The sequence below is a fragment of the Elephas maximus genome, chromosome 6 (assembly GCF_024166365.1).
Source record: "Elephas maximus indicus isolate mEleMax1 chromosome 6, mEleMax1 primary haplotype, whole genome shotgun sequence".
Taxonomy (NCBI): domain Eukaryota; kingdom Metazoa; phylum Chordata; class Mammalia; order Proboscidea; family Elephantidae; genus Elephas; species Elephas maximus.
In genome coordinates, this window is record NC_064824.1 from 139984937 (window position 1) to 140012028 (window position 27092).

General features: G+C 39.7%; 1 protein-coding gene across 1 annotated transcript in view; it reads left to right on the plus strand.

Moving 5' to 3' along the window:
* RBM44 (RNA binding motif protein 44) overlaps window positions 1–25980 on the plus strand; it is a 37579-nt gene extending 11599 nt beyond the window's left edge. Inside the window, exons 9-14 of the mRNA XM_049888861.1 lie at window positions 2025–2153; window positions 5061–5140; window positions 5245–5318; window positions 8374–8662; window positions 22373–22518; window positions 25857–25980. Of these exons, the coding sequence (XP_049744818.1) occupies window positions 2025–2153; window positions 5061–5140; window positions 5245–5318; window positions 8374–8662; window positions 22373–22518; window positions 25857–25980 (842 nt within the window). The remainder of the gene's footprint in view (window positions 1–2024; window positions 2154–5060; window positions 5141–5244; window positions 5319–8373; window positions 8663–22372; window positions 22519–25856) is intronic.
* Window positions 25981–27092: the final 1112 nt, after the last annotated feature.

Here is a 27092-nt window from a genome sequence, read left to right on the forward strand (position 1 = left end):
TGTTGAGTTCTTTTACTTCATCAATTCTTCCTTTTGCTTTAGCTGCTCGACATTCGAGAGCAAGTTTCAGAGTCTCCTCTGACATCCGTCTTGGTCTTTTCTTTCTTTCCTGCCTTTTCAGTGACCTCCTGCTTTCTTCATGGATGATGTCCTTGATGTCATTCCACAACTCGTCTGGTCTTTGGTCACTGGTGTTCAATGCGTCAAATCTGTTCTTGAAATGGTCTCTAAATTCAGTTGGGATATACTCAAGGTCATATTTTGGCTCTCGTGGACTTGCTCTGATTTTCTTCAGTTTCGGCTTGAACTTGCATATGAGCAATTCATGGTCTGTTCCACAGTCGGCCCCTGGCCTTGTTCTGACTGATAATATTGAGCTTTTCCATCATCTCTTTCCACAGATGTAGTCAATTTGATTTCTGTGTGTTCCATCTGGCGAGGTCCATGTGTATAGTCGCCATTTATGTTGGTGAAAGAAGGTATTTGCAACGAAGACGTCGTTGGTCTTACAAAATTCTATCATTCGATCTCAGGCATTTTTTCTATCACCAAGGCCGTATTTTCCAACTGCTTTGTTTCCAGCTTTCGCGTTCCAGTCTCCAATAATTATCAGTGCATCTTGATTGCATGTTCGATCAATTTCAGAGTGCAGCAGCTGATAAAAATCTTCTATTTCTTCATCTTTGGCCCTAGTGGTTTATGCGTAAATTTGAATAATAGTCGTATTAACTCGTCTTCCTTGTAGGTGTATGGATATTATTCTATCACTGACAGCATTGTACTTCAGGATAGATCTCGAAATGTTCTTTTTGATGATGAATGCGACACCATTCCTCTTCAAGTTGTCATTTCCAGCATAGTAGACTGTATGATTGTCCGATTCAAAATGGCCGATACCAGTCCATTTCAGCTCACTAATGCCTAGGATATCGATGTTTCTGTGTTCCATTTCATTTTTGACGATTTCCAATTTTTCTAGATTCATACTTTGTACATTCCAGGCTCCGATTATTAATGGATGTTTGCAGCTGTTTATTCTCATTTTGAGTCATGCCACATCAGCAAATGAAGGTCACAAAAGCTTTACTCCATCCACATCATTAAGATCGACTCTACTTTGAGGAGGCAGCTCTTCCCCAGTCATCTTTTGAGTGCCTTCCAACCTGGGGGGCTCATCTTCCAGCACTATATCAGACAGTGTTCCGCTGCTATTCATAAGCTTTTCACTGGCTAATGCTTTTCAGAAGTAGACTGCTGGGTCCTTCTTCCTAGTCTGTCTTAGTCTGGAAGCTCAGCTGAAACTGTCCTCCATGGGTGACCCTGCTGGTATCTGAATACCAGTGGCATAGCTTCCAGTATCACAGCAACACACAAGCCCCCACAGTACGACAAACTGACAGACAAGTGGGGGTCTAATGTGTATATGTGTAAATAGTCTGCATTTATATATTTTGGTTTTGTGTTCTATGAAAAAGATTATGATCGTTCCAAAAAGATTTTTATTTCAACTTTTAATGAAATAAAGAGCTACAGGACTGCCTAATTGCCTTAAAGATTTTAACTGTTATTTTGTATAAAGATAATATAAATCTCTTTTTGGTGGCATAGTGGTTAAGACCTATGGCCATTAGCCAAAAGGTCAGCAGTTTGAATCGACCAGGTGCTGCTTGGAAACCCTATCGGGCAGTTCTGCTCTGTGCTGTAGGGTCACTATGAGTTGGAATCAACTCATCACAAGGGGGTTTTCTTGAAAATCAGAAAATGAAGGCTTTTATTAAGCTGGGAATCACTGTTGATTAAAGAAAGCTGGGAAGCCAGTTACTCAGTTTGAAAAGTACTTGTTATTCAGGGCTGCTGAAAAATTTCTCAGTCTTCATGCTTGGTTCGCATTTTGATGATCTATATTTTTAGGTTTGTACATAAAACTAGTAGTTGTCCTCGGGATTCATCTATACTTTTTAGATACCTTTTTGAAGGATTAAACAGTATACATAATTCATAGCTAATTATTTTCAATTTCGTAGACTGCAAAAATTATGAAGAACTAGGTGAAGACTGGTTTGATGCTAAAGAGAACCTTACAGGAGTTGATGTCTCCGGAATACAAGAGAATCAGATAGAACAAGACAGAAGGAATCCAAAATTTACACTAGGTTGGTTCCTAGGAATTTAAGGAGAAATCATAATCTAGCTTATTTGTAAAATAGTGCTTATCTTTGTCATTTTGGTGTGCTGAGTGATTTTAATATTTTATGTCTGTTTGTGGCTTTTCTTTATAAAAAATGAGAAAACTGATCATTTGGATGTTAATTTTTTTAAGAGTAAGTCAGCTGAAAACTTTTTCAGAAAACTATCTGCTAATAGCTTACATCTGGGATTTAGTTAGCAGGTGGACAGCCAGCATTCTCTCCCTCCGACTGCAGGCCAACATCAGTGTTCCTTCAGGACGTTTTTCCCATGAGCCCTCACCAGCCATTCCAGACCTATGGAAATGGGCACCTGGTGAATGAGACAAGCTTCCCATCTCCATCAGGAAGCCAGTACTCATTTATCAGTTTGACTGAAGGGATGAAAACAATCGGCTTTTTATAATTTAGTCCATTTCAAGAATGTGATTACCTGTGGTTGTCCTGGGATTCTTTTCTGGTATCTGTGATTATTGTTGCACTTCTCTCATCAAGGATATTTGTGCCAGCTTACCTTCCTTTATTTTTTTCCCATAAACTTGAGCGGGTTTTTTTAATTTTTCATGGTAGCAATAGTTTTACTGTTTTTCCCCTACTCTTGTTTTGTAAATAATGCTTATTAAGATTTTTAAACAAAATATAAAAGTATAAGGAAATGAAAATCACCTGAAGTTCCTCCACCTTACAGTAACTACTATTAATATTTTAGTGACTAATCTTTTATTCATGTCATTATGCATGTATGTAATACACATGAATAATTAAATGGTATTTTTAATCCAGTTTTATTATAACTGCTTTTTTGTTTCCCTTGCATTATTTTTCTCCGTATCACTTGTCATATACTATATATTTTGCTGATTTGATAAACTGACTGCCTTCCTACATTGTAATTTTAGCTCAGTGAAATTGGATCTTTGTATATTTTGTTCGCTGCCCATCCCTAGTGCCAGGTACAGTGTCCAGTCCATGAGGTGTTCAATAAATACTTTGTACTGAACTGTGAAAGGTGAGGTAATGGGTAGAAGGAATATCTGATTCTTACCACTGCCCTTTTCTACTGTAGTCTAGCTCCTCCCTGCCCCCTCATCTCAATGTCAAAATATAAATGATGAAGATAGTTTCACTCTCTGCTCTGCAGAATGGAGTCCAAAGAGATTAGCAAGTGTCACTGGCTAGAGATGAAAGACTCTGCCTTAATTCCAGCACTGGTGCTTGCTAGGTTTGTGACTTCAGCTCCCAGACCTCAGGATCTTTGTCTGTAGAATAGATATAATAACAATATCTACTTCAGGGTGATTGTGAGGTTTGCATAAGATGTTAGTAAAAAGTGCTTGGGATATTGCCTGAAGCATGGGAAGCACTTACAAAATGCTAGGATATTCTTATTACTTAATGAAAAAGCAAAATGTACAGATTCCCCATTATTATATAAAAACTAAAAAACATAAAAGGTACTCCCAGAATTTAACAGATACTTGTTGAGTACCTCCTATGTGCCAAGTATAGATATTGATGTTGTTGTTGTTGTTAGGTGCCATCGAGTCAGTTCTGACTCATAGCAACCCTGTGTACAACAGAACAAATCACTGCCCAGCCCTGTACCATCTTCACAATCATTGCTGTGTTCAAGCCCGTTGTTCCAGCCACTGTATCAGTCCATCTGGTCGAGGGTCTTCATCTTTTTTGCTGACCCTCTACCTTACCAAGCATGATGTCCTCCAGGGGCTGGTCCCTTCTGATAACATGTCCAAAGTAGGTGAGACAAAGTCTTGCCATTCTCGCTTCCAAGGAGCTTTCTGGCTGTACTTCTTCCAAGATAGACTTGTTGCTTCTTCTGGCAGTCCCATGGTATTGATAGTAGCATTAAAAGAATCTCAACTCAGTAAATTCATTTTTATTTTTGACCAGGTTCTCTTCAAAATAGAGACCATGAAAATTCGGTCTAAGAATTTTTTTTTAACCAAACAAGAAAGGAATTATCTGTAATCCTAACATTTGCAGTTTCCACACTATGTTGTTGTGTGCTGCTCAGTCGGTTGTGACTCACAGCGACCCTATAGGATAGAGTAGAACTGCCCCATAGGGTTTCCAAGGCTGTACTCTTTACAGAAGCAGATAGACAGGTTTTTTTTCTCCCATGGGTTTGAACTGCCCACCTTTCATTTAGCAACCCAGTGCTTAAGCATTGCATCACCAGTGCCCCTTTTTCCAAACCATGAAGACTGTGGTGGTCAGGCTGTTGTTGTAGGTGCCTTAGAGTCTCTTCCGACTCATAGCAACCCTGTAGGACAGCGTAGAACTGCCATGTTGGGTTTCCAAGGAGTGACTGGTGGTTTGAACTGCCGATGCCGACCTTTTGGTTAGCAGCCGAGCTCTTAACCAGGATGCCACCAGTGCTTCATGGTCAGGCTAGCTACCTGTTATTACTATGTGTCTGGTTTTCTTGGTGCGATGCATCCCCAGCAGAAGAATGCGTATAAAGAGCTCTGAGCCTGCCAGCTCTGGCCAGCATTAGCACAGGAAGTGGGGAGCCTGTGTGTGTGCAGCAGTCCAGATGGCATTTCTCTGGATCAGAGACAAATGGACGACACGTTCCTTAGTTGTGATGTAATTGATTACTTTGTCTAGGTATTGTTGATCCATTTTTGGATCAAAAATTACTATCAACAAATTCAGCCTTTTTATTTTTAAGATGATAGAAGGCCCAGGCTCCTGGCCTTCAGTCTAGTGCTGATATTTGCTAATAAATTGATGTTAAACTTCATGATAGTTTAAAAAAACATGAACTGATTGACAAGCTTCCCGTTTCATCTTAAAAAATAGCAATACGGTTTGGTGATCCTCTGTTGTGTATTGTTTCTCTACAAGCAGAGATGAAGAGTGCTGAACCTTTACGAAGAGATAAAGGGTATTTGGTCCACGTCGGTGGTCTCTGCCCTTCCGTGTCTGAGGTATGCCACGATTTCTTTTTTCAGCTTCATTTTCAGTTCTACTGTTTGTTTTCATTTTTTGCTGTGCTTTCTACCTTTAACAAAGTTTTCTTTCTTTTTTTTAGGCTGATTTAAGATCTCTTTTCCAGAAATACCAAGTTTCTGAAATTTCAATTTATGATTCTTCTACTAATTACAGGTAAAAAAAAAAAAAAATTACAGGTAAGGTTTCCTAAATTCAAGAAATGAACTTTACCGGGTGTCTGCCATGTACCAGAGGTTCTGTACGAGGCAGCAGCTGCAGGGATGAGAGAGCCCAGGGCCTTGCCACAGGGAGATCCCATCCTAGGCGAGGGAGACGCGTTAGCACAGAGCTGCAGCCTTTCACTGGGGCTCTCTTAATGAGATTTTTCTTTCATTGTACTTTTTAACTGATTATTGATGGCACATAGGAAAGGGTTTTTCTTGTTTTTTATGTATTTTATCTTGTTTCACACGGTTTTGTAGGGCCAGTAAAGTGCATTCATTAGTTAAGCGAACAGGCAGTAGCTGAATAAACCTGGGCGATTACTTGAGCTTTCCGTACCTCAGGCTCTTCGCCTATGAAGTGAGGATAATACTAGTACCTTCATAGCATTGTTGTGGAGCTGATATGAGTTAACATATGTAAGCCACTAAGAACAAAGCCTGGCACGTAGTAGGTGCTCAGAAAATTGTATTTATTTTTGTTTCCGATTTTAATTACTTTTTATTTGCTGCTCTTTTTTTTTTTTTTTAAGGTAGATACCTGTGTCATCTACAGATAGTCCTGTCCAACGCTTAAATGCTGCTCCTTTCTGTTTTGTGACACTGCCAGAACTTTTGTAACTATCAACTAATAATGGGGACAGTTGAATGGAAATGCTTTATCTGTTTTATCATTAAAAATGATAACTGTTGATTTCAGATTTAAAAATACCAGTTAAGAAAGGATCCTATTTGTAGTTGGGGTTGACGTTTATCAAAAGGAGGTGTTGAATTTTATTTGTCTTAAATGGGATCTATTAGGACCATATGCTTTTTTTCTTATTTGGCCTGTCGATGTGCTGTTAATGCATGTCATTATATTAGTGTTGTAATCCTGAAATTATTGCTCAGTGTGAAAGATTCTTTTACTATCTTGTTGAATTCTTTTTTTTAATTTTTTATTTCTTTCTTACTTGAACCATTATACATTCCCTGTGGAAAATTTTTTTTCTTTTTTTTTGTTGTACTTTGGATGAAGATTTACAAAGCAAATTAGTTTCTCATTAAACAGTTAATACACATATTATTTTGTGACATCGGTTGCCAACCCCATGATATGTCAACACTGTCCCCTTCTCAACCTTCGTTTCTCCGTTACCATCTTGCCTGTCCCCTCCTGTCTTCTTGTCCCTGCCCCTGAGCTGGTGTGCCCATTTAGTCTTGTTTTGTTTTATGGGCCTGTCTAATCTTTGCTTGAAGGGTGACCCTCAGGAGTGACTTTAGTACTGAGTTAAAAGGGCCCCAGGGGCCATACTCTCAGGGTCTGTGTGGAAATTTAGAAAACTCCATTAAATACAAAGAAGTTAAAAAATTTGTTCTTAGTCCCATCATTTGAAAGCAGGCACACTTCAGGTTTGGTGTCTGTGTTCCCATTAAGATTGTCTCGGGCTGGTGCTTTTCAATGGATACCTAGCTAGCTCCTGTCCAACGTTCTTAATTATGTGTTAAAATTCTGTTTAAGTTTCCTAACTTTTTTTGGTCTATATTAACAATGTAAAAGAATTAATAATTAGCATACCTCTATGGCAATAAACCTAAAAACCTGAACTACTTACACAGTTTTCTAGAAAAATGTAATTCCTTCGGTATCTTGGATTATTGCCCCCTTTTCATTGTTTATTTGGGTTAACTGTGCCATCTGCTATACCTCATTTCCCCTTAATTTTGTCTTTTCAGTGATTTATCAGCCGTATTGCATTGTTGCACAGAACTAGTCCTTAGATTCATTTGGCATTTCTTGTTTTCTGATTTCTTCTTTTTTATCTTTTTTTCTCACACTTTTTTCTAATGCTTAATTTTTTTTTGTGCATGTAAGACTTTGTTCTAAGAACTAAGTCTTTTAGTGAAAGCACCTTTACTCCTTCTTCTGAGAAGCATCCCCTCCTTTCTTTAAGGTGATCTTAGTACCGACAACTCCTGCCACATCTTCTGTTGATTTATTGCTTGTTTACCTTTTTTTTTTTTTACCTTATATTTTTGTTCTTTTAAGAAGCATCTTTTTTTAAATTGTACTTTCTCACTGTTTGGTGATGAGAAGAAATGGAGTCTACTGTTTTATATTTGTCTTATATACAGAGACATTTTTAATAATTATTCTAGGAATTCTTTTGAGTTTTCTAATATTAAGTTTCAGTATAAAATTAACAGGAGATAATTCACAAGAAATACTGAATAAAACTTTACTGTCTTTCGTTTCCCATCTTTAACTTGTTTGTTTTTTTTTTTTATCCTAAATAAATATCCTTCCCAATCTCAAGGTAAGTAGAGTAACTATTTTATTTCTAATAGCAGTTATTCTTGTGAAAAATATATTTTTAGCCACTAGTTACAAGACTAAGTTTGAGGCAATTTAAAGTCACTAACAACCCCTTCGGGAGCAAAGGAAAATAAAGAAAACTAAAGATACAAGGGAAAGATTAGTCCAAAGGACTAATAGACCACATTTACCATGGCCTCCGCCAGACTGAAACCAGCCCAGCTAGATGGTTCCCAGCTACCACCACTGACTGCTCTGACAGGGATCACAATAGAGGGCCCCAGACAGAGCTAGAGGAAAATGTAGAACAAAATTGTAACTCACAGAAAAAGACCAGAGTTACTGGCCTGACAGACTGGAGAAACCTTGAGAGTGTGGCCCCAGGATACCCTTTTAGCTCAGCAATAAAGTCACTCCTGAGCTTCACCCTTCAGCCAAAGATTAGATGGGCCCATAAAACAAAATGAGACTAAAAGGGCACACCAGCATGGGGCAAGGACCAGCAGACGGGAGGGAACAGGAAACTTGGTAAAAGGGAACCTAAGGTCGAAAAGAGAGAGTGTTGACATGTTGTGGGGTTGTTAACCAATGTCATAAAACAATATGTGTACTAACTGTTGAATGAGAAACTAGTTCTGTTAACTTTCATCGAAAGTACAATAAATAAAGTCATTAACAGAGAACCTTATGGTTTTTGGCTTCTGTATTTTAGATATGCATCTCTTGCTTTTAAAAAAAATAGTGATGCAAAGATGGCTGTGAAAGAAATGAACGGAATGGAAATAAATGGGAAATCGGTAAATGTGCGGCTGGTTAAGACTCCTGGAGAATACGCGTCACCAATTTCCTCCAAGACGGGAAACAGGCTTAGTTTGAATAATGTGGAAAAAAGCACCAGCAGAGAAGCCAACTCAGCCGCCTGCATTTCTAGATTGCCCAGAACGAGGCCGAGGCAGCTAGAGTCTGAGCCAGACAGTGAGTCTTCTCCTTTCGACCAGAAGGTTAGTTTTTTGGGTTGATCCTTTAGATGGTCATTGTACATGGCCTATTGCTATATGTACTTGTAGAATAAATAACTCCGGGATGGGCGGTCTTGACGTGGAATCGTGAGCATTAATTCTGAATCGTTCTTGTCCTTGATTCTGTCGTGACCCGCCTTGTACAGCTCCAAGTTGTTCAGTAACTTTAACCAGACTCTCTGCCAGTGCTTTGCAGTCTTTCTGTCACTTTATTTTTGGACAGTACTACTCCTTAAGTAGTTATAATTATACTTTCTTCATTCCTTTTTTCACAGTTAACCTTGTAGTTGTTTTAAAATGATAAAATGCAGTTGTTTTATTTTCATATATCCTCATTTCCGCCTCACTGGGGTTATAAGGAAACCCTGCTGGCGTAGTGGTTAAGTGCTATGGGTGCTAACCAAAGGGTCAGCAGTTCAAATCTGCCAGGTGCTCCTTGGAAACTATATGGGGCAGTTCTACTCTGTCCTATAGGGTAGCTATGAGTCAGAATTGACTCAGTGGCACTAGGTTTGGTTTCGTTTGGTATAGTAAGTCTTAAAATCAGGTAAAATGAGGAGGCGGGGCCAAGATGGCAGACTAGGTGGATGCTACCGCGGATCCCTCTTGCAACAAAGACTCGGAAAAACAAGTGAATCAATCACATACATAACAATCTACGAACTCTGAACAACAAACACAGATTTAGAGACAGAGAACGAACAAATACAGAGAGGCAGCGATTGTTTTCAGAGCCTGGAGCCAGCGTACCAGTCAGCGGATTTTCTGGAAAAACTAGTTTCCCAGTGATGGCTCAGAGACAGCAGTCCATATCAAACCACATAAAGAAGCAGACCATGACAGCTTCTCCAAACAAAAGAATCAAAATCTTACCCAAATGAAGATACAATCCTGGAATTATCAGATACAGAATATAAAAAACTAATTTACAGAATGCTTCAAGACATCAGAAACGAAATAAGGCAAACTGCAGAAAAAGCCAAGGAACACACCGATAAAACTGTTGAAGAACTCAAAAAGATTATTCAAGAACATAGTGGAAAAATTAATAAGTTGCAAGAATCCATAGGGAGACAGCATGTAGAAATCCAAAAGATTAACAATAAAATTACAGAATTAGACAACGCAATAGGAAGTCAGAGGAGCAGACTCGAGCAATTAGAATGCAGACTGGGACATCTGGAGGACCAGGGAATCAACACCAACATAGCTGGAAAAAAATCAGATAAAAGAATTTAAAAAAATGAAGAAACCCTAAGAATCATGTGGGACTCTATCAAGAAGGATAACTTGCGGGTGATTGGAGTCCCAGAACAGGGAGGGGGGACAGAAAAACACAGAGAAAATAGTTGAAGAACTCCTGACACAAAACTTCCCTGACATCATGAAAGACGAAAGGATATCTATCCAAGATGCTCATCGAACCCCATTTCAGACTGATCCAAAAAGAAAAACACCAAGACATATTATCATCAAACTCGCCAAAACCAAAGATAAAGAGAAAATTTTAAAAGCAGCCAGGGAGAAAAGAAAGGTTTCCTTCAAGGGAGAATCAATAAGAATAAGTTCAGACTACTCAGCAGAAACCATGCAGGCAAGAAGGGAATGGGACGACATATACAAAGCACTGAAGGAGAAAAACTGCCAGCCAAGGATCGTATATCCAGCAAAACTCTCTCTGAAATATGAAGGCAAAATTAAGATATTTACAGATAAACATAAGTTTAGAGAATTTGCAAAAACCAAGCCAAAGCTACAAGAAATACTAAACGATATTGTTTGGTCAGAAAACCAATAATATCAGATACCAGCACAATACAAGGTCACAAAACAGAATGTCCTGATATCAACTCAAATAGGGAAATCACAAAAACAAACAAATTAAGATTAATTAAAAATAAATAAATAACAATACACATAACAGGGAATCATGGAAGTCAATAGGTAAAAGATCACAATAATCAAAAAGAGGGACTAAATACAAGAGGCATTGAACTGCCAGATGGAGAGTGATACAAGGCGATATAGAACGATACAAGTTAGGTTTTTACTTAGAAAAATAGGGATAAATAATAAGGTAACCACAAAAAGGTATAAAAACTCCATAACTCAAGAAAAACGTAACGACTCAACTAACATAAAGTCAAACACTATGAAAATGAGGATCTCACAATTTACTAAGAAAAACGTCTCAGCACAAAAAAGTATGTGGAAAAATGAAATTGCCAACAACACACATGAAAAGGCATCAAAATGACAACACTAAAAACTTATTTATAATTACGCTGAATGTAAATGGACTAAATGCACCAATAAAGAGACAGAGAGTCACGGACTGGATAAAGAAACACGATCCATCTATATGCTGCCTACAAGAGACACACCTTAGACTTAGAGACACAAACAAACTAAAACTCAAAGGATGGAAAAAAGTATATCAAGCAAACAATAAGCAAAAAAGAAGAGGAGTAGCAATATTAATTTCTGACAAAATAGACTTTAGACTTAAATCCACCACAAAGGATAAAGAAGGACACTATATAACGATAAAAGGGACAATTGATCAGGAAGACATAACCATATTAAATATTTATGCACCCAATGACAGGGCTGCGAGATACATAAATCAAATTTTAACAGAATTGAAAAGTGAGATAGATACCTCCACAATTATAGTAGGAGACTTCAACACACCACTATCGGAGAAGGACAGGACATCCAGTAAGAAGCTCGATAGACACATGGAAGACCTGCTTACAACAATCAACCAACTTGACCTCACTGACTTATACAGAACTCTCCACCTAACTGCTGCAAAATATACTTTTTTTTCTAGCGCACATGGAACATTCTCTAGAATAGACCACATATTAGGTCATAAAACAAACCTTTGCAGAATCCAAAACATCGAAATATTACAAAGCATCTTCTCAGACCACAAGGCAATAAAACTAGAAATCAGTAACAGAAAAACTAGGGAAAAGAAATCAAATACTTGAAAAATGAACAATACCCTCCTGAAAAAAGACTGGGTTATAGAAGACATCAAGGAGGGAATAAGGAAATTCATAGAATGCAACGAGATTGAAAATACTTCCTATCAAAACCTCTGGGACACAGCAAAAGCAGTGCTCAGAGGCCAATTTATATCGATAAATGCACACATACAAAAAGAAGAAAGAGCCAAAAGCAGAGAACTGTCCCTACAACTTGAACAAATAGAAAGTGAGCAACAAAAGAATCCATCAGGCACCAGAAGAAAACAAATAATAAAAATTAGAGCTGAACTAAATGAATTAGAGAACAAAAAAACAATTGAAAGAATTAACAAAGCCAAAAGCTGGTTCTTCGAAAAAATTAACAAAATTGATAAACCATTGGCTAGACTGACTAAAGAAAAACAGGAAAGGAAACAAATAACCCGAATAAGAAACGAGAAGGACCACATCACAACAGAACCAAATGAAATTAAAAGAATCATTTCAGATTACTACGAAAAATTGTACTCTAACAAATTTGAAAACCTAGAAGAAATGGATGAATTCCTGGAAAAACACTACCTACCTAAACTAACACATTCAGAAGTAGAACAACTAAATAGACCCATAACAAAAAAAGAGATTGAAACGGTAATCAAAAAACTTCCAACAAAAAAAAAGGCCTGGCCCGGACGGCTTCACTGCAGAGTTCTACCAAACCTTCAGAGAAGAGTTAACACCACTACTACTGAAGGTATTTCAAAGCATAGAAGAGGACGGAATACTACCCAACTCATTCTATGAAGCCACCATCTCCCTGATACCAAAACCAGGTAAAGACATTACAAAAAAAGAAAATTACAGACCTGTATCCCTCATGAACATAGATGCAAAAATCCTCAACAAAATTCTAGCCAATAGAATCCAACAACACATCAAAAAAATAATTCACCATGATCAAGTGGGATTTATACCAGGTATGCAAGGTTGGTTTAATATCAGAAAAACCATTAATGTAATCCATCACATAAATAAAACAAAAGATAAAAACCACATGATCTTATCAATTGATGCAGAAAAGGCATTTGACAAAGTCCAATACCCATTTATCATAAAAACTCTTACCAAAATAGGAATTGAAGGAAAATTCCTCAACCTAATAAAGGGCATCTATGCAAAGCCAACAGCCAATATCACTCTAAATGGAGAGAACCTGAAAGCATTTCCCTTGAGAACGGGAACCAGACAAGGATGCCCTTTATCACCGCTCTTATTCAACATCGTACTTGAAGTCCTAGCCAGGGCAATTAGGCTAGACAAAGAAATAAAGGGTATCCGGATTGGCAAGGAGGAAGTAAAGTTATCACTATTTGCAGATGACATGATCTTATACACAGAAAACCCTAAGGAATCCTCCAGAAAACTACTGAAACTAATAGAAGAGTTTAGCAGAGTCTCAGGTTATAAAATAAACATACAAAAATCACTTGGATTCCTCTACATCAACAAAAAGAACACCGAAGAGGAAATAACCAAATCAATACCATTCACAGTAGCCCCCAAGAAGATAAAATACTTAGGAATAAATCTTACCAGGGATGTAAAAGACCTATACAAAGAAAACTACAAAGCTCTACTACAAGAAATTCAAAAGGACACACTTAAGTGGAAAAACATGCCTTGCTCATGGATAGGAAGACTTAACATAGTAAAAATGTCTATTCTACCAAAAGCCATCTATACATATAACGCACTTCTGATCCAAATTCCAATGTCGTATTTTAAGGGGATAGAGAAACAAATCACCAATTTCATATGGAAGGGAAAGAAGCCCCGGATAAGCAAAGCATTACTGAAAAAGAAGAAGAAAGTGGGAGGCCTCACTCTACCTGATTTCAGAACCTATTATACAGCCACAGTAGTCAAAACAGCCTGGTACTGGTACAACAACAGGCACATAGACCAATGGAACAGAATTGAGAACCCAGATATAAGTCCATCCACGTATGAGCAGCTGATATTTGACAAAGGACCAGTGTCAGTAAATTGGGGAAAAGATACTTTTTTTTAACAAATGGTGCTGGCATAACTGGATATCCATTTGCAAAAGAATGAAACAGGACCCATACCTCACACCATGCACAAAAATTAACTCCAAGTGGATCAAAGACCTAAACATAAAGACTAAAACGATAAAGATCATGGAAGAAAAAATAGGGACAACCCTAGGAGCCGTAATACAGGGCATAAACAGAATACAAAACATTACCAAAAATGATGAAGAGAAACCCGATAACTGGGAGCTCCTAAAAATCAAACACCTATGCTCATCTAAAGACTTCACCAAAAGAGTAAAAAGACCACCTACAGACTGGGAAAGAATTTTCAGCTATGACATCTCAGACCAGTGCCTGATCTCTAAAATCTACATGATTCTGTCAAAACTCAACCACAAAAAGACAAACAACCCAATCAAGAATTGGGCAAAGGATATGAACACACATTTCACTAAAGAAGGTATTCAGGCAGCCAACAGATACATGAGAAAATGCTCCCGATCATTACCCGTTAGAGAAATGCAAATTAAAACTACGATGAGATTCCATCTCACACCAACTAGACTGGCATTAATCCAAAAAACACAAAATAATAAATGTTGGAGAGGCTGCGGAGAGATTGGAACTCTCATACACTGCTGGTGGGATTGTAAAATGGTACAACCACTTTGGAAATCCATCTGGCGTTATCTTAAACAGTTAGAAATAGAGCTACCATACAACCCAGAAATCCCACTCCTCGGAATATACCCTAGAGATACAAGAGCCTTCACACAAACAGATATATGCACACCCATGTTTATTGCAGTGCTGTTTACAATAGCAAAAAGCTGGAAGCAACCAAGATGTCCGTCAACGGATGAATGGGTAAATCAATTGTGGTATATTCACACAATGGAATACTACGCATCGATAAAGAACAGTGACGAATCTGTGAAACATTTCATAACATGGAGGAATCTGGAAGGCATTATGCTGAGCGAAATGAGTCAGAAGCAAAAGGACAAATATTGTATAAGACCACTATTATAAGATCTTGAGAAATAGAAAAAACGGAGAAGAACACATACTTTTGTGGTTACAAAGTGGGGAGGGATTTATTGATCAAGCAGTAGATAAGAACTGCTTTGGGTGAAGGGGAAGACAACACTCAATACAAGGAAGGTCAGCCTAATTGGACTGGACTAAAAGCAAAGAGGTTTCCGGGATAAAATGAAAGCTTCAAAGGTCAGCGGAGCAGGGGCTGGGGTCTGGGGAACTTGGTTTGAGGGGACTTCTAAGTCAATGGACAAAATAATTCTATTATGAAAACATTCTGCATCCCACTGTGAATTGTGGCGCCTGGGGTCCTAAATGCTAACAAGCGGCCATCTAAGATACATCAATTGGTCTCAACCCACCTGGAGCAAAGGCAAAGGAAGAACACCAAGGTCACACGACAACTAAGAACCCAAGAGACAGAAAGGGCCACATGAACCAGAGACCTACATTATCCTGAGACCAGAAGAACTAGTTGCTACCCGACCACAATCGATGTCTGCCCTGTCAGGGAGCACAACAGACAACTCCTGAGGGAGCAGGAGACCAATGGGATACAGACCCCAAATGCTGATGAAGAGTGAGCTAATTATATCAGGTGGACACTTGAGAATGTGCTGGCAGCTCTTGTCTGGAGGGGGGATGGGAGGATAGAGTGGGTTGGAAGCTGGCAAAATTGTCACGAAAGGAGAGACTGAAAGGGCTGACTCAATAGGGGAAGAGCAGGTGGGAGTACGGAGTAAGATATATGTAAACTTATATGTGACAGACTGATTGGATTGGTAAATGTTCACTTGAAGCTTAATAAAAGTTAATAAAAAAAAAATCAGGTAAAATGAGTCCTTTTTGTTCTTTTTCATAATCGGTTATCCTAGTCAATATCATTGCTGATGTCAGATGAATGCTGGCTGAAAGTGGAGAATATCAGAATGTTTACCTGTGTTTTATTGACTATGCAAAGGCGTTCAACTGTGTGGATCATAAGAAATTATGGATAACATTGCAAAGAATGGGAATTCCAGAACACTTAATTGTGCTCATGAGGAACCTGTACATAGACCAAGAGGCAGTTGTTTGGACAGAACAAGGGGCTACTGAGTGGTTTAAAGTCAGGAAAGGTGTGCCTCAGGGTTGTATCCTTTCACCATACCTATTCAATCTGTATGCTAAGCAAATAATCCGAGAAGCTGGACTATATGAGGAAGACAGACAGAATGCTCTTTAGAAGCAATGATGGTAAGACTGCCTCTTACATACTTCGGACATGTTGTCAGGAGGGATCAGTCCCTGGAGAAGGACATCGTGCTTGGTAAAGTACAGGGTCAGCGGAAAAGAGGAAGACCCTCAACGAGATGGATTGACACTGCCTGCAACAACGCACTCAAGCATACCAACAATCGTAAGGATGGCACAGGACCAGTCAGCATTTCGTTGTGTGGTACATAGGGTCGCTATGAGTCAGAACAGACTTGATGGCACCTAACAACAAAAACAACATTCAACCTGTATGCTGAGCAAATAATCCAAGAATGTGGACTGTACGGAAAAGAACAGGGCATCACAATTGGAGGAAGATACATTAACAACCTGCTTTATGCAGATGACACAACTTTGCTTGCTGAAAGTGAAGAGGGCTTAAAGCATTTACTGATGAAGATCAAAAACCACAGTCTTCAGCATGGATTACACCTCAACATAAAGAAAAATCCTCACAACTGGACCAATGAGCCACATCATGATAAACAGAGAAAAGATTGAGGTTGTCAAGGATTTCATTTTACTTAGATCCACAATCAGCATCCGTGGAAGGCAGCAGTCAAGAAATCAAAAGATGCATTGCATTGGGCAAATCCACTGCAAAAGATGTCACCTTGAAAGGTAAGGTGCACCAGACCCCAGCCATGGTGTTTTCAGTCGCCTCATATGCATGTGAAAGCTGGACAATGAGTAAGGAAGACCGAAGAAGAGTCGATCCCTTTGAATTGTGGTGTTGGTGAAGAATATTGACTATACCATGGACTGCCAAAAGAACGAACAAATCTGTCTTGAAAGAAGTACAACCAGAATGTTCCTTAGAAGCAAGAATGGTGAGATTACGCCTCACATACTTCAGACATGTTAACAGGTAGAACCAGTCCCTAGAGAAGGACATCGTGCTTGGTAGAGGGTCATCGGAAAAGAGGAAGACCCTCAGTGAGATGGACTGACACAGTGGCTGCAACAGTGGGCTCAAGCATAACGATTGTGAGGATGGCGCAGGACCAGGCAGTGTTTTGTTCTGTTGTGCATGGGGTCGCTGTGAGTTGAAACTGACTCAAGGGCACCTAACAACAACGGTCTCTGCCTTTCTGTATAAATTTTATAATTCAGTTTGCTGATATATGCAAATATTTTTCTGAGATTTTTTTTGAGATTATTCAAATCTACGTATAAGAAGAACAAATGCCTTTTTAATAAATAAATGAAAGAATAAATGTTTGTTGAATAAACAAATCTAGATTTTCCCCTTCAGAATATGGTAAAAGGTTCTCTGCTATGCCCTTATCCCATCCGTTCCTAATCCCTGGAGTCGTCCCAGTCCTTTTCTGTACTGTCAGCCACTCCATTTCCGCTCACAGGCCTTCTCTCCACTTGGAGTTATGCACAACTCTTCGTAATCCTTAGACAGTCTTCACCTGACTGCATTCCTTTGCCATCACCATCCTTATTTGTGCCGTGTTTATAGCCAGACTTCTCAACAAGGAGTTTATATCCATTTTTCAATTTCTCTGGTTGCTTCTCTCCTTTGTTCTGATAATCTGAGGTTAGTCTCTAAAAGTTTTCTTAATCTACCATTTCCATTGTCACTTGCTGTTGTGTAACACTGAGTCAAGTCTGAGTCATAACAACCCTATAGGACAGAATAGGACTGCCCCGTAAAGTTTCCTAGACTGAGATCTTTATGGGAACAGATTGCCAGGTCTCTTCTCCCGCACAGCAGGTGGTGGGTTCAAGGCACAGACCTTTCAGTTAACTGTTGTGCCACCAGGACTCCTTCCATGTGAGATACTGCCCCCTGCCTTCTGTTTCTCCCTATCAGCTCAGGACTCTTCGTAGTTTGACCTTGGTTTTGGCCTTGGCCCTTCTTAACTCTAACACTGCCGTTCAAAACGCCTGTCATTTTGGCTAACGCATTTGCTCTGTGTTCCACTTCCATGTTTTTTAGATAGGGAGCCTGACTGATTTAGCCTGTGATCTTGCATTTATTAGTTCAGGCGATAACACCCTTGGTCCGCTCAGCTGTGGCAGTGGCCACGGAGTGAGTTGGCAGAGGGGAAGGCTATATGGTATAATAGGGCACCTTGGGCTATGGGTAGGAGTGTTTGGGTAGAGAGGCTCCTATTATCATCTCTGTTGACTATACTCCAAGTTCTCTTACCTTTCCAGCAATTTCTTGTCACCTTTTTCTTTTTCTCAGACTCACAACATTTATTCATTCTGTGTCCGGCATAGAGAATGCACTTAATAACTATTAACTGTTACTGTTGTTGTTCTTTACCAGTTATTTGGCCTTTCTTGGAGATCTTATCTTTTCTGTGGTTTCAGTTATCACAATCATTGTATCCCAAACCTTTATTTTTTTATTCAACAGTTATTACCTACCAATTGTGTGCACTGTTCTAGGCACTGGGAAAGCAACAGTGAACAAAAGAGACAAAAATTGTGTGTGCTCTGATGGAGCTTACCTTCTAGTGGAGGAGACAGAGCAGTAAGAAAATAAGTAAAATGTACAGTATTCTGGGATGACAGAGCTTTTCACCCAGGCTTTGAAGTCTGAACTCTTCCTTCATTGAACTTTTATGGGATTTACAGTATTTCATATAATTTAAAGCTTACTTGCTTTGCTAAGAGCTCTTAACTCTATCCTTTTTATTTTGTCTCTTTAATTGGATTATAAGATCCATAGTGGAGGGGGCAGTATTTTAGATGACTAGCTTTTCCCACAGCAGGTGCTACAGTTCTGGGCATATAGTTTGTGTTCATTATATAGTGAATAAGATGTAGAGTATTTATAACTACCATTTAGACACGTCTTTCTCTGTTAGGTAAGTGAAAAAATTACACCTTAATGCTCTAAGCTGAAAATACCCAGTGTGTGTAATGAATTAACCTGTCTGTAAAAAAAAAAAAAAAAATTTTTTTTTATTTATCTGCAATAGAACTATAGTTATGTACTGTCTTTGGAGATAATTAGGAGAATTAAGAAAATAGTTACATTGTTTTCTGTGTCTTGTGGTTCAGATGAGGAATCCTGGTCGAGAAAGGCTGACTTAGATGTAGCCTTATAAACTTCATCACTAGTATTCGTTGTTGTTGTTGTTGTTGTTAGGTGCTGTTGAGTCAGTTCCAACTCATAGCGACCCTGTGTACCACAGAACGAAAAACTGCCCTGTCCTGCACCATCCTTACAATCAGTCTTATACTTGAGCGAGTTGTTGCAGCCACTGTTTTAGTCCATCTCGTTGAGGGTGTTCCTCTTTTCCGCTAACTCTGTACTTTACCAAGCATGATGTCTTTCTCCAGGGACTGATCCGTCCTGACAACACATCCAAAGTATGTAAGACACAGCCTTGCCATCCTTGTTTCTAAGGAGCATTCTGGTTGTACTTCTTCCAAGACAGATTTATTCGTTGTTTTGACAGCCCATGGTATATTCAGTATTCTTCGCCAACACAATTCAAAGGCGTCAATTCTTCTTTGGTCTTACTTATTCATTATCCATCTTTCACATGCATATGATGTGACCGAAAATACCATGGCTTGGGTCAGGCACACCTTAGTCTTCAAGGTGACATCTTTGCTTTTCAACACTTTAAAGAGGACCTTTGCAGCAGATTTGCCCAGTGCAACATGTGTTTTGATTTCCTGACTGCTGCTTCCATGGCTGTTAATTGTGGATACGAGTAAAATGAAATCCTCAACAACTTACAGTCTTTTCTCCGTTTATCATGATGTTGCTCATTGGTCCAGTTGTGAGGATTTTTGTTTTCTTTATGTTGAGGTGCAATCCATACTGAAGGCTGTGGTCTTTGATCTTCATCAGTAAGTGCTTCAAGTCCTCTCATTTTCAGCAAGCCAGGCTGTGTCATCTGCATAACGCAGGTTGTTAATGAGTCTTCCTCCAATCCCGATGCCCTGTTCTTCTTCCTATACTCCAGCTTCTTGGATTATTTGCTCAGCATGCAGATTCAATAGGTATGGCGAAAGAATACAACCCCGACGCACACCTTTCCTGCCTTTAAACAAAGCAGTATCCCCTTGTTGTGTCCAAACAACTGCCTCTTCATCTATGCACAGGTTCCTCATGGGCACCATTAAGTGTTCTGGAATTCCCATTCTTCTTAATGTTATCTATAATTTGTTATGATCCACACAGTCGAGTGCCTTTGCATAGTCAGCAAAACATAGATAAACATCCTTCTGGTATTCTCTGCTTTCAGCCAGGATCCATCTGACATCAGCAATGATATCCCTGGTTTCACGTCCTCTTCTGAATCCGGCCTGAATTTCTGGCAGTTCCCTGTCAATATACTGCTGCAGCTGTTTTTGAATGATCTGCAGCAAAATTTTGCTTGCATGTGATATTAATGATATTGTTCAATAATTTCCGCATTCAGTTGGATCACCTTTCTCGGAAATAGGCATAACCGTGGATCTCTTGCAGTCAGTTTGACAGGTAGCTGTCTTCCAAATTTCCTGGCATAGGAGTGAGCACTTCCAGTGCTGCATCCATTTGTTGAAACATCTCAAATGATATCCGTCAATCCCTGGAGCCTTGTTTTGCGCCAATACCTTCAGTGCAGCTTGGACTTCTTCCTTCAGTACCATCAGTTCCTGATCATATGCCACCTCTTGAAATGGTCGAACCATGACTAATTCTTCTTGGTGTAGTGACCCTGTGTATTCCTTCCATCTTCTTTTGATGCTTCCTGCATCGTTAAATATTTTCCCCATGGAATCCTTCACTATTGCAACTCGAGGCATGAATTTTTTTTTTTCAGTTCTTTCAGCTTGAGAAACACCGAGCCTGTTCTTCTCTTTTGGTTTTCTATCTTCTGCTCTTTGCACATGTCATTATAATACTTCACTTTATCTTCTCGTGCTGCCCTTTGAAATCTTCTGTTCAGTTCTTTTATTTCATCATTTCTTCCTTTTGCTTTAGCTGCTCGATGTTTGAGAGCGAGTTTCAGAGTCTCCTCTGACATTCACCCTGGTCTTTTCTTTCTTTTCAGTGACCTCTTGCTTTCTTCATGTATGATGTCCTTGCTGTCATTCCACAGCTCGTCTGGTCTTCAGTCATTAGTGTTCAATGCATCAAATCTATTTTTGAGATGGCCTCTAAATTCAAGTGGGATATACTCAAGGTTGTACATTGGCTCTTATGCACTTGCCCTGATTTTCTTCAGTTTCAGCTTGAACTTGCATGTGAGCAGTTGATGGTCTATTCCACAGTCAGTCCCTGGACTTGTTCTGACTGATGATATTGAGCTTTTCCATTGTCTCTTTCCACAGGTGTAGTTGGTTTGATTCCTTTGTGTTCCATCTGGCGAGGTCCACGTGCATAGTTGCCATTTATGTTGGTGAAAAAGGTATTTGCAATGAAGAAGTCATTGGTCTTACAAAATTCTATCATTCGATCTCTGGCATTTTTTCTATAACCAAGGCCATATTTTCCAACTACCGATCTTTCTTCTTTGTTTCCAACTTTCACATTCCAATCACCAGTAATTATCAGTGCACCCCGATTGCATGTTCGATCAATTTCATACTGCAGAAGCTGATAAAAATCTTCAATTTCTCCTTCTTTGGCCTTAGTGATTGGTGCATAAATTTGAATAAGAGTCGTATTAACTGCTCTTTCTAGTAAAAAAAAAAAAAAAACTAGTAGACATATGGATATTATCCTATCACTGACAGCATTGTACTTCAGAATAGATCTTGAAATGTTCTTTTTGACAATGAATGCAACACCATTCCTCTTTAAGATGTCCTTCCCGGCATAGTAGACTATGATTGCCTGATTCAAAAAGGGCAATACCAGTCCATTTCAGCTTACTAATGCCTAGGATATCGATGTTGATGTGTTCCGTTTCATTTTTGATAATTTCCAATTTTCCTAGATTCATACTTCCTACATTCCAGGTTCCAATTATTAATGGAGGTTTGCAGCTGTTTCTTCTCATTTTGAGTTGCGCCACATCAGCAAATGAAGGTCCTGAAAGCTTGACTCCATCCATGTAAATTAAGGTTGAATCTACTTTGAGGAGGCAGCTCTTCCCCAGTTGTCTCTTGAGTGCCTTCCAACCTGGGGGGCTCATCTTCTGGCATGTATCAGACAATATTCACTACTATATGTGGACATAACTGGCATGTTTTGCAATATATGGCCCTGTGCACAGTTCAAGTAAATCTACTTGGAATAAATAGTTCCCAAATGAAAGTAAATTTCTTAGGAATTTTTATTTTACTTTTACTGTTTATAATTTTAAATTTTATTTTATTTTAATTGAATAAGCTGGATTGTCTATGTACTGATCCTTATTTACTGACTTTAAAAAACTTTAAAAATGCTTATTTAGGGTGTCAAGAAGAATTGTAAAGAGATTGAATCTACTAAATTATTACCTGATACACCTACTCAGTTCATACCTCCAAATACTTTGAACCTGCGTAGCTTTACCAAGATAATGAAGAGACTGGCTGAACTACACCCAGAAGTCAGCAGGTAATGATTAAAAGTATATTTTAACTGGTTTTAAACTTTCTACATAGAAATATAGTTCAGTAACCAAGCCATGTTCTGAATGTGTTACTTGGGAAAGGGCAATGCTCATTTTCATGGACTGGATTATGTACCCCCAAAAATATGTGTCAACTTGGTTAGGCCATGATCTCCAGTATTTTGTGATTTTCCTAAGTGTTATAAATACTAATGCCTGCCTGTGGTTAAAGAGGGTTAGGGTAGGATGTAACACCCTTGCTCAGGTCACATCCCTGATCCAGTGTAAAGGGAGCTTCCCTGGGGTGTGGCGTGCACCACGTTTTATCTTACAAGAAATAAAAGAACAAAGGAAGCAAGCAGAGAGTTGGGGACCTCATACCGCCAAGAAAGCAGCATCGGGAGCAGAGTATGTCCTTTGGACCCAGGGTCCCTGCACTTGAGAAACTCCTCGACCAGGGGAAGATTGAGGACAAGGACCTTCCTCCAGAGCTGAGAGAGAGAGAGCCTTCCCCTGGAGTCGACACCCTAAATTTGGACTTTTAGCGTACTTTACTGTGAGGAAATAAATTTCTCTTTGTTAAAGCCATCCGCTTGAGGTATTTCTGTTATGGCAGCACTAGGTGACTAAGACAGAATTTGTTACCAAGAGAGTGGGGTGCTGCTTTAACAGATACCTAAAATGTGGAAATGGCTTTGAAACAATGGTAGAAGACTCAGAGGAAAGTGAGGAGAGCTGTTAGCACCAGACAAGGTACAGATGGTAAGAAACAGCGGCTGAGGACCAGCGGCAGCAGCAAACTGGCAGCAGCAGAACCAGGAGACAAGTGCTAGACAGCGCTTGAGCAGACCCATGGAGCAAGAGAGCTGAGTGCCTGTGTGCAGGAGCCTTCCTGATGGAGTGGGGTGCCTCCAGCCATTTATCAGTGGAGCTACATAGCTTTGGAACACTTTCCTTAGCAGGGCAGATGCAGGCGTGAGGCCCGAGGGCTGAGAGGCCACAGGAAACAGAAGCTGAAGAGGCAAGGCACACGGGAAGCCAAGCTGCCTCAGTCTTAAAAGGTATGGCCAGGAACTCTAGGGTTTCTAAGGGTAGAGCCACAGCCTCTGGTGTTTCTAACGGTGGAGCCGGCACTCAGAGGGACTAGGAGAATGGTGCGCCTAAAGGCAAGGGAGCAGAGTTGCTGTCCCAGTGGGCCTGGAAGGTGGAGTTGAAGCCCAGGGCCGAGGAATCCAGAGAATTCTGCCAATACCTAGAGTCTGGAGGGCAGGGCCATTGTATAAATAGTCTCAGAGAACAGAGGATTATTTTCAAGCCTTGAGGGCTAATGTAATGTGTTCTGCTGACTTGCTTGGTGCCTGTTATTCCTTCTTTTCCTTCGGTTTCTTCCATTTGTAATGAAAATGTCTAGCTTGTGCCTGTTCTGCCATTGTACTTTGAAAGCAGATAACCTGTATTCTAGATTTTACAGACAAAGAAGAATTTTTGGATTTTGGACTTGGAGTTAAGACTTGCTATGATATGATGGGGTGAATATGTTTTGCATATGGCAAGGATGTGATTTGGGTGGGGACCAAGGGGTGGAATTCCAGAACACTTAATTGTGCTGATGAGGACCCTGTACATAGATCAAGAGGCAGTCATTTGAACAGAAAAAGGGGATACTGCATGGCTTAAAGTCAGGAGAGGTGTGCATCAGGGTTGTATCCTTTCACCATACCCAGTGAATCTCTATTCTGAGCAAATAATCCAAGAAGCTGGACTATATGAAGAATGGGGCATCAGGATTAGAGAAAGACGCATTAACAGCCTGCGTTATGCAGATGACACAACCTTTCTTTCTGAAAGTGAAAAGGACTTGAAGCACTTGCTGATGAAGATCAAAGATGAAAGCCTTTAGTAAGGAGTACACCTTAACATAAAGAAAACAAAAATCCTCACAACTGGTCCAATAAGCCATATCATGATAAACAGAGAAAAAGATTGAAGTTGTCAAGGATTTCATTTTACTTGGATCCACAATGGAAACCCTGGTGACGCAGTGGTTAAGAGCTACGGCTGCTAACCAAAAAGTCAGCAGTTCAGATCCACCAGGCGCTCCTTGGAAACTCTATGGGACAGTTCTACTCTGTCCAGTAGGATCTCTATGAGTCAGTAATTGACTCGGTGGCAGTGGGTTTTTTGGTTTTTTGGATCCAGAGCCAACACCCATGGAAGCAGCAGTCAAGAAATAAGATGCATTCCATTGGGCAAATCTGCTACAAAGGATCTCTTCAAAGTGTTGGAAAACAAAGATGTCGCCTGGAAGACTAAGGTGCGCCTGACCCAAGCCATGGTATTTTCAGTTGCATCATAAGCATGTGAAAGCTGGACAATGAACAAGGAAGATCGAAGAAGAATTGACACTTTTGAATTATGGTGTTGGAGAAGAATAGCAAATATACCATGGACTGCCAAAAGAACGAACAAATCTGTCTTAGAAGAAGTACAGCCAGAATGCTCTTTAGAAGCAAGGATGGCGAGACTGTGTCTTACATAATTTGGACATGTTGTCAGGAGGGATCAGTCCCTGGAGAAGGACATCACGCTTGGTACAGAGTCAGCGGAAAAGAAGAAGACCCTTCATGAAATGGATTGACACAGTGCCTACAACAGTGGGCTCAAGCGTAAGAATGATTGTGAGCATGGCACAGGCGGGCACCATTTCGTTCTGTGGTACATAGGGCTGCCATGAGTCGGAACCAACTTGACAGCACCTAACAACAAGAAGGGGTGGAATGTCATGGATTGAATTGTGTTACCCAAAAAATATGTGTGAACTTGGTTAGGCCATGATTTCCAGTATTGTGTGGTTTTCCTCCATTTTGTGGTTTTCCTATGTGTTATAAATCATAATCTCTGCCTGTGGTTAAATAAGATTGTGGTAGGATGTAACACTGTCACATAGGTTACATCCCTGATCCAATGTAAAGGGTGTTTCCCTGGTGTGTGGCCTGTACCATCTTTTATCTCACAAGAGATAAAAGGAAAGGGAAGCAAGCAGAGAGTAGGGGACCTCATACCACTAGGAAAGCTGCACTGGGAGTCGAGCACGTCCTTTGAACCTGGGATCCCTGCACCTGAGAAGCTCCTCTACCAGGGTAAGATTGAGGACAAGGACCTTCCTCCAGAGCCAACAGAGAGAGAAAGCCTTCCCTTGGAGCCCATGCCCTGAATTTAGACTTTCAGCCTATTTTACTGTGAGGAAATAAATTTCTCTTTGTTAAAGCCACCCACTGGTGGTATTTCTGTTATAGCAGCACTAGATGACTGAGACACTCATGTATGTTTTCCTTTTGCATAGAGACCGTATTGTCAGTGCCCTTCAGGAAGTCAGACTGAGTCATAAGGGTTTTCTGAATGGCTTATCTATTAACACTATTGTGGAAATGACTTCATCTGTTTTGAAAAACTCTGCTTCCATTTAGGAATAAAAGAAGAAATAAAGAGGTATGCTGATGATATTCTTTTATATTTAAATAATACTTAAAAAGCTATTGATTTTATTTTCACATAAAAATAATTATTTTTTTAATACCACTGTATTATTTAAGTATTAATGTTAAACAAATTACCCCAAACTGAATGGTTTAAATAACAAACATGTATTATCTAACAGTTTCTGTGGGTCAGGATTCAGGAGAGCCTTAGCTGAGGAATTTTAGCTCAGGGTCTCTCACGATGTTGGCCTGGGCTGTAGTCATCCAAAGGCTAGACTGAGGGTCTCCTTCTGAGATGCCTCACTTATGTGGCTCTGGGCAGGACACTTCATAGTGTTGCTTCAGTGTATTTGGATTGTGGCAGCTGGCTTCCCCCAGAGCAAGAGACACCAGAGAGAGAAAGCAAGATGGAAGCTTCTAAGCCTTTTGTGATGGGCCCTCAAGAGTCACACCTCTTCATTTCTGCCACATTCTATTCATTAGATGTGAGTCATTATGTGCAGAGGGGGGTGTCAAAGAATTTGTGCATATATTTTAAAATTACCATGTACAAACATAAAATCCATTTTTTTTTTTTTTTTTACAAACTGGTGAGTGGACCATCTGTCTCCAGGTCTAGCTGTCTAGGTGATTCAGACTTTCCATGGGGAACAACTAGAAAAGCTAAATAAAATATAAAAGACATCTCCTTGAAGGCATTGGAGAGCTGACAAGATAAGCAATAAGTTACTAGGCCAGGGTTCAGAGAAGATGAGTCTTAGGGAATTACACCCAGCTGGGGTCACTTTTTCTCTGGTATTATTTGTAGAGGGTCTGGGAGGAGTTTGAGGGACCTTTCTGATAGCTTCCCAGCCAGGGGCATGGGAATAGAAAGCCCTGGCTTCCCAAGAGGGCATAGGACCTTGGTGAACTCCCACCACTGGGGCTGGGGCCGCAAAGGCCTATGCTGTAGGAGTAAACTTGAACCAAAAGTAGATAGTTTCTCAGAGACATTGTAACTCAGCTTCACATTTTATTCCCTCAATTGGATTGAGACTGTTACTAGTCCTGCCAGATACCTGGAAGAAATGAAGGTAAGAATTCTCTAGAAGTAATAGTAT